This window comes from Akebia trifoliata, chromosome 4 (genome assembly GCF_017979445.1).
Source record: "Akebia trifoliata isolate Shusen 1 chromosome 4, ASM1797944v1, whole genome shotgun sequence".
In the NCBI taxonomy this organism is placed as follows: domain Eukaryota; kingdom Viridiplantae; phylum Streptophyta; class Magnoliopsida; order Ranunculales; family Lardizabalaceae; genus Akebia; species Akebia trifoliata.
In genome coordinates, this window is record NC_141378.1 from 4,982,969 (window position 1) to 4,992,072 (window position 9,104).

At 35.4% G+C, this 9,104-nt stretch overlaps 1 protein-coding gene across 1 annotated transcript; it reads right to left on the reverse strand.

Moving 5' to 3' along the window:
• Positions 1-288: 288 nt before the first annotated feature.
• On the reverse strand, positions 289-8,113 carry LOC147403195 (guanosine nucleotide diphosphate dissociation inhibitor 1-like). Its single transcript, XM_086438685.1, has 13 exons — positions 7,893-8,113; positions 6,020-6,082; positions 5,833-5,916; positions 5,605-5,712; positions 5,339-5,511; positions 2,802-2,913; positions 2,597-2,677; positions 2,455-2,517; positions 2,246-2,347; positions 1,792-1,916; positions 1,028-1,238; positions 872-946; positions 289-488 (listed from the first exon to the last, which is right to left on the reverse strand). Exons 1-13 carry the CDS (start codon positions 7,977-7,979, stop codon positions 438-440), a joined length of 1,335 nt encoding a protein of 444 aa, XP_086294811.1. The 5' UTR covers positions 7,980-8,113; the 3' UTR covers positions 289-437.
• Between the last annotated feature and the right edge of the window lie 991 nt (positions 8,114-9,104).

Below are 9,104 nucleotides of genomic sequence, written 5' to 3' on the forward strand. Positions count from 1 at the left end.
AAATATCAAATATTTGTTTAAATACATGAGTTTATTTATATTTTCTATATCAATTGGATTAGGATCCTAATATTGAGCTAAGAAACCAATCCAACAAAGGTCCAAACAACCTTATCAGATTGGCCCCACAAAGACCCGATCCTAACCAAGTTCAATTACAGCCCTACTTGACGCAATCCCAACACGCCTCTATCCAATAGGGACACATCCCATTTTACCATTCTAAATTTTTTGTTCCATTTTGTAATGCTTGTTGGGACCCCAGCAAGTACTGTAGTAAACTGAGAATTTAGTCTGAACTTTGAAACCATTTGAGTTTAAAGGGAACGATTCACAACTAAATTCAACCAAATTCCAGTTTGACACGCTCCACCCGTGCCATGGCATCTTATACATTTCGAAAGCATGAATCATTCCTACACCAAGCGATCCACCTCTCATTCTTCGGCAGCACTGGCAGCGCTTAAATCCACACTGAGATCTACAACCTGCTTGCAAACATGTCTCTCACATTAGTACTGCATAGACACCAACATTTCCATAATCAAACAAAAACATGTGGTGTCAATGGTTCAAAAGAGAGATGAACCTAATTGCTCACCTCTTCAATTGAATCAAGATCATTGGTCAAAGTCTGCTTGACTAAAGCCCATCTGATCCTGGATCTGAGAGACCCAATGTTGGGTCACTCAAAGACAGTTCAACCATCATACCCTTCTTCATATATGTACAGTTCTAGATACCATGATCATCATGGAAGCCAGATCATATTAACCACAGTGTTTGACCATGCCAAACACAATTTTAACCTCGTTTTATGAATTTGGATGGAACATGAGATCACAACTCTGGAGAAAAGATTGATTCTTACCTTCCCAGTAATCATTGTGTACATATTGAGCACATCCATGACAGTCGACTCAAAGTGTGTTGTAGCATCATAACTCTGTTAAACATCCATGAACTTGGTCAGACAGGCATCCATATTAATGAAAAATTGATCGTAAGAAAAGGTCAAGAGACTCACCGTCGATATAAAACAGTTGTCCAGAGAGGGTTCATTAACGGGTTTGTATCTGTCGTAAACATCAAAGAATATTTCATCAATGGGGCCCAGAAGATCAATTCCCGGCTTTAGTTCAATCTCAGGCTGATCAGTCTCTGCTTCCGTTGACACGAATGCAATGAATTTTCCTTTAGGAGCAACATTGTGGGAATACGAACAGCAGAAAAGATACCTGCCCAACCAACCAAAGGCACTACAAAAGATCACTAGAAGCATTTGAGATTCAACAGGAAACCAAATTCATTAGAAAAGTCCACTAAAAAAATTAATGTCAGATATTCAAATTGGAATTTGGGCTTTCAGTTACCAAATCCAACAACGAAAAACTTTCTTATACAGAAAAAATCTTGGTAGATTCATTAGAAGACTGGAAATCTTATCTTCCCAACCCCCATTGCGGACATTGCCATAGGCATGGGGCAAATTCAATGGAATGGAACTCAAATTTCATTCAATAAGTCAAATTTAGGAGACCTAGCCAGAAACCAACATTTTTGGATGATGATGACCATATTCATTGGGAGGCTCGTGTATTTTGTTATGTCAGCTTATAATGAAAAATGGGGGTTGATATTTGAAGTCGGTAGAACCAATTGAAAACTTGAATGAGAATCAATAGAATAGGGTTTCTGAAGATAATGCTAATATAAAATGCAACATTAGTACATATTTCTGGAACACCGGCAGTTCAGCCTCACAATAGGACAAGTAAGATGAAAACTCACATGTCTGATCTGCGACCCAATTGCTTCTGTGGCAGGATGACCTGCACCGAGTGAGAATCACCAGTGTTTGGGATGGGATGGCTCATGATACAGATAGCCCTGGCAACCTTCCCCACCTTCCTAACCTGTTTAATCATTGGAAACCACATTGTTAATCACAGAGTTCCCATACTTCCATTTATTGCTTTTAGTTTCTTTTTCAATTGAACTAAATACTGAGTTTCTCATGTTTTTATTTCTTCTCTTTTATACAAATTGAACTCTGGAGTATTGTTTTGGCAGTTTAATTTTCCTGCTATTAAGTTTGTGTTTTTCCCTTATTGCAAGTATTGTAGGTCTTGATGTTTTCCTAAAAAATGTCTTAACATGGGTGCAGGCATACTTGGTTGTATAACAGTCCAGAATATCACCAGGTTTTCCAAGAAACTTGTAATCATGAAATGAAAATTTTCACCTTGTTGGGCAAGTAGGAAGGATCACAGACAACTTTCTTGCATCTAGCGGTTTCCCCTTCTGATGTGACACCACAAACCTTACCTTCCTCATCATACTCTACCTGGAATTTGAAAGCAAGATCATATACAATGTCATATAAAACTTAATCAGGAAAAATTCAGTAAAAGATGATAGAAGGTTATGTTCAAAACCCAATATGGAAAATACCTTGCACTCAGGTTTATTCAACATGTATGTCCCACCATAAACAGCGCTAAGCCGTGCAAATGCCTGAAAGAAATCAATCAACAAACACATGGAGCAAAGTAGTGTGTACTTCCAAGTTTGTGTAGCATAAAAAAGGACCAACCTGTGGAAGCTCTCCTAAGCCATATAAAGGATAGATATATGGTGATCCTCCTTGAAAACGTGCTATAGACTCCGAATAAAGCTATCATAAAATGAAACAAAAATCCTTCATGTAAGAGCAGGGGAGAAAGATGGAAAACTGTTTTTTCAAGGTTTAAGACTAGAAAAGCTAAAGAATAAGTTGACGGCTTCTAGCTTCATCTTACCTTCATTCTCTTCACAGTGTCCAGAGCGGGTTCATGTAGGTAGCGGTCGTCTCTATGAAGTGCCAAAGCATGGCCAATAACGTCCACAGTGTTGTCATCAAGCCCGAATTTACTGGAAAATATTAACCAAGTCATAAGGAGAATAATAGTATGTGTTTGATGCAATTCTTTTATTTGAATATTATTAGTTGTAAAACAAAAAACCTTTTTTATCAAAAAATTTAAGCTTTTGGAGGGAGGTATAGTCACGGATGGACAAGACAAATCATAAGAAAACAAAATAAAAAAGACCATCAGATTAAACATAGTTAGGAGGCTACATAATAACAGAAATATCATATGTACAGATTCTAGAACTGAACCCAAGGCTTAAGTTTCTAATGGATACCTTACTTTGGGAACCAGCCCACATTTAAAACATCATTATTAAAAGGAAGGTGTCACTTTAGTTAAGAATTTTTTCAGCTCTCAATCACATGTAAAATACTTGATCTAGAGCATTTCCATCAAGACAAAGATCTACCTAAAATCATCAATACCTCTGTATGAAACCTGAAATGTTAGATCAAACCCAATCAAAATCTGGAAAATTGCACCTTGAAGGGACACTTTCTTCTCTTATCCATTTGGCTTTTGATGGGGCTTAGTACTTTAGGGGTGAGAGGAGGGACATCCCTCACTCCTTTATGTGGAAAACTGCTCATCATTGAGTTCTAGGGGAAAAGGGCTACACTGTTGAAGGGATGGTGGGGGATCCTTAGGACACTTTTGCTTTGATTTTTTTTTTTTTTTTTTTTTTTTTAAGATAGGTAAAGATTTTCCCTTTGATCCCTAAGTCAAAATGAGATTTAAATCTTTAATCTTTTTACAATTCTTGCAACATTGCAACCAACTAACCCAAGTTTAAGAAAAGTTGTATTGTAGAGAACAAAGAACCACTTAAAATTTAATTAGGAAAACTAACTTAATTGAATAAAATATCTTAAAATAGCTGAGCCCAAATATTTGGGATAAGGCTTCTATGATGATGAAATAAAGTATCTTAAAATCTCTCACTAGGCCCACACAACCCTAACCAAATTAAGAAAAAAGTAAAGATTAAATTTACAAACTACATCAACATGAACCATAATAGACCACTTCTATCACACAAAAAAGATTTTTTTTTTTTTTACAAAAAAAAGTCTCAATGTTCTTGTTAGGGTCACGCTCTCGAGACATAAAAAATACCCATGCAAGAAAGGTCATACTTATTGAATTGTAAACAATAATAAATGTTTTCAAAAGGATATTAAATGTAATAATATATCACTGCATTTTTTATTTTTTATTTTAGAAAAACACAAGGTCCCTACGGTCGCACAACTTGACAAGGAAGTTTCCCAACATGCAATAGGGTAAGTCAGTCAGGAGGCCACCCAATTTCAAACACACAACCAGAGGAAGCAAACCCCTATTGCCCCCTGGTTTTTATATCACTTCATGTTATTCCTTTAAAATTGACACCACAAGATAAAATAGCTTGATAGTTGCAGGGGATTTCATAATCAATTTAGCAGCATTGTGAATAGCTTAAATTGATGGATACATGCATTATATCAAACATCATGATTACTTGATCAATTAAAAGGTTGTGCTTCTCTGATGTTTCACCTCCCATAAAGCACATATGGTGGTTGTTCCATAAATGCTTCATTGTTATTTCCTATATAGCAAAACAACTCATTATTTTTCTTTTTCAAAAAAAGTAAAAGGAAAAAAATACAACCACCGGATATTGTGGTGTGTGATACAACCTTTGATTCTAACTGTTGAGATTTAGCATGGTTCAATATTGGAATGAAACAATGAATGTTTTGGTTGAGGGTGTTTCGATTTTTCACCTAACTGACACATTGTCTTGAAACAAGATTCTAAACCTTGGGATTTAAGACTTTCTGATACCCATTTGTGCACCACTGTATCATAAAAAAAATCTCTCATCAGTAACCTCATCACTAACTCGGAATTCTCATGCCTGATAAATAAGAAATGATATTTACTAGGTTTGTTAAGTCCACCTTTATGATTGAGTTCACCTATTTGTTGTGCCTGGCAGACCAAGAGCTCTAACCATTTCTGAGTGCCCCAGTATTGAAATGATATCAATGTTAGAAGTTTATTGTACTTTTTTTTTTTTTTTTGCTTTGATATCTTAAAACACTCTATGGTTCCACAGTGCCTCCTGCTGACAACTTAGCCAATATAATCTATCAAATCCTTATGGAAATCAGAAATGATATGAAAACTATCACTACAGGCTGAAGTAGCATATCCTATGTCGGACTGCCAAGTGGTGGATCCAAACAGCTTATATGAGTTGCATGAGCCCAAATGTTATTGAGACCATCTTAATGGTATCTCCAATTTCCTCAACAAGGAACAAAAATAAAAATGTATACAACGAAGCATCCATTGTTAATGGATTATGTATATGAAACAGAAATAGATGAACATAAAAAATAAAAATAAAAAGAGGCCAAGAACAAGAGCAATACGCAATAAGTTCTCTTGTCGTTACTCTTGTAAGGTCCATCCCATCGTGTGTCTTGGGGTTGTTTTCTTCGTAGTCTTGAACATAGATGAAGAACTTGCGAGCACGGCGCTTTTCAAATATACCCATCAGCGGACATTTGAGAGCCTCTATGTCGTTTGCCGGCACCTTGTGAACCTATTGAAATGATGAGATGAAATGGTGAGCTTGGTCTTATAACCCCAAAAGCCAAGTTATTGAAAGCTGACTTGGAGGGATAAAAGGTGATACCTTTCCTTTATTAAAGACATAGCTTCCATCCACAGCCTTGAAGTACAAATATTTTGTAACATCGGTATGAATGAGGACACGCACCAGAGTGCCATTTGCCATCATGAACTAATAAACCAAACATTATTCAATAAGGCATTACTGATATGTTACGCACCCAATTAAAAAAATTATAATAAAAATAAATAAAGAAAGAAAGACAACAGGGAGAAGGGGGAAGAAGAAAACCTTTGGGATCATGTCCACGTTATAATCCCTGCTAGAACCCAACTGTGCAGGAGGCTTATCATTTCCCCTGAACTTTTTCCATAGCTGCAATTTAATAGTTCCAAAGAAAGTTATAAGGAGAGGAATTTTAAATTTCCATGAATTTTTTACAAGGCTTTGTAGGGCACTCCCATAAAATCAGAAGAACCTGAATAAGATTGAGTGACGTCGACTCTCCTCCATAGTAGTCATTCCTATCCATGTGCAGTACCTGGTTTGTGAAATACAAATAATGAGTTATACAAATAACATGAACAAAACCCAAGATGCATTAAGCGAATTTAAAGAGCGTTCAAAACCCAAGATGTTTTCAAGTTTTAAGGGAAATCAATAACAGGGAAAATAACATAATTCACATAATTCATAATTATCTTTATCGATGTAAAAAAAAGTAGATTCCATTTATTTTTCCAGAATATCATCCATGTCACAGATCCTCATGGATGCAGATATTAATACAACCTAAATGTTAATCATCCCATCCGCTCTTCAGTGACATCTATACCTAAGTTCAAATTTTAACCTACTCATGCATATGGACAGATGTTTCATATGGTTTTTAAATTCTATCAGCTGATATATATATTATGGGAAAAGGTTACATGGACAGAGGGACCACGTAGAGTATGGACCGAAGTCCACATTAGGGCCACGTGGACTAGCCGTTGGTCCAAATGACAACTCAGCCCTCTTGTTTGTGGTGTAGATTGGGTTGAGAAAAATAAAAGCCTCAAATAAAGTTTTTTTTAGCACCAGATCTTAAATTTAAAATGGACGGCCAATGAACTCCTGGATTTAAAATTTAAATCCAACGGTGAAAAAAATCTCTTTTTTCAATTCTATTTGTTTGTTTGTTTTTTTTTTTTTTAAGTTCATAAAATTTCATGCTCTATATGATGCATGTGGCATCCGATGGTGTATTTGAGCGTTACGTTGAAATGTGATCCATAGAGACAAATGGTCCTTCTGTCCATATCTATATATATATATATACATATGGGAAATGTTCAACACCCTAAGCTTTACCCTACACTTTAACAAACGTGTTTTGTCCTACATGGGTTAGAAGTTTTGGAATGGGCTGATTTTTGGTGAGGATGATCTCTATGATTAGAAGATCATCCTCACCAAAAATCAGCCCATTCCGAAATTTTTAGCCCCATGTTTACAAGTTGAAAAATCGTGGACCGTCCATTTTTTGTAAACCATTTTTGATGGGGTTAGAAGTTTTGGAATGAGCTGATTTTTGGTGAGGATGATCTCCTCACCAAAAATCAGCCTATTCCAAAACTTCTAACCCATGTAGGACAAAACACGTTTGTTAAAGTGTAGGGTAAAGCTTAGGGTGGGGAACGGGACCCTATACATATATATATATCCAGAAATATTCCTTGGTGCGACCATGCGTGATTTACACATAAATAAAAGCTGGAAGCATGTAAGCAAACTCCTCATTTGGGAGGTATGTTTGGATCAAACCCACAGTTTAGTAGGTTTTGCTGCAAAATGTCGATCAATTGAAGTGTGGGATCAGCGGCAAAGGTTGTCAATAACACAAAGAACACCCAATACCGCAATAGTCTTATTATCTTAAAGTACTTCATTGAATGAGATAGATTCAGAAGTACTTCAAACTAAAAAAGTTTCACTTAATGTAAAACCAACAATTGGGCATCTCAATTAAATAGTAATTCTCACCCTTATTAACTCAGATATACAAACCAATTCCTCACAAAGCAATATGAGGAAACAAAGACAAACAAAATTAGCGATCTGCTCGAAGCTGAATCACTTTAACATGTAAGGTTTGGGACTTTTTATGAAAAATCTCAGTTCCTTACTAATATCAAAACATTGTATAATTTTGGAAAATTTTGGGAACTGAAATTATTGGAACATCGAGATCAGGACCGATCGGATCAAAAACAAAAACCTAGACAACCAATTCAAGTATAGACATGGATGTTATATATGAAAATATTGAGATTAAATTTTTTTTACAGGAAAAATAAAAAAGAAACCTTGAGGCCGTCAACAGAGAGAAGACCACTGAGGATGCATTCTTTGAGCCCTGTTCCGAGAACTATAACGTCGTATTCTTCATCCATGGCAGATCACAGATTGATACACAGAGAGAGAGAGAGAGAGAGAGAGAGGGAGAGAAGATGAAGGTTTTGTGTTTTTTGTAGTATAAAAAGGTGGGAGAGATGCTTTGATGATTGTGGAAGGTAAGTTGGACCACCAAAGGACGATTTTAAGACAAAAAAAATCTACAGAGACGAAATTTAAGGGTGGTAAACAAGTAAAGTAGCAATTAGCGGTAAGTAAAGGAATCCAAATGGTTTATAGATAAAATAATAATCCTCTGGTTTTGGAGAATATTTGAGAAACCCCCGGTTATTTTTAAATTGATGACGATACTCTGAGACTTAAATAAAATGACTTAAAGGACCTCATCCTCAGCCAACATGAAGACAAGTTTTGAATTTGGAACCCTAAAAATTGGAAAATTTTGATCATTTTTATTTACTTTTATTTTTTAATTTCTAATCTAAACCATGAACTTTAAAGTTCTGAGATGTTATTTGGCTCAATTAATGATGGTCGGAGCATGGCTAAGTTAGCTAGGTTGGTATAACTCAAGTTTTTATCCTCAATATGCTATCTCCTTCAATTTTCAAACCTCGAGAATGTTTTGGATTTTTGAGGAAGTAGAAAATGAAGGATTCTTTAATTAAAAAAATCAATGTTTTTGGCAAAACGGTTGGAAACAAAGTCAAACTCAGTCAATACCTACACAGTCCCAATTATGGATGTCAACGGGTACGCAATTACCCTATGTGCCCAAAATCGATTAGTCAATTTTGAGTCTACCAATATGGATTTGATTATTTTCGGATTGATTCTGGGTAGCTATCTTAAGGACTTAATAAGAATCATATCTCCTTCTAGTACTCTTTGGGTACCTAACTAGTAACTTTATAGCATTTATAATGAAATTAGTAGACTAATAAAATACTCACAAAGAGATATCTTAAAATAAATGTAGTTGAACTAAAGTTAAGATTAAAAAAAATATAAATTCTTTAATTTTTGCATTTTCTCAACCTGAACTTCCATTCATTTTCTTTATTCTCATACAAGTTCAACAACAAAAAAATGCTTCATATTATAATTTTCTATGACTTTATTCTCAAAAGTTTGATTTGCTCGAAGAATTTAATGTTGATCTT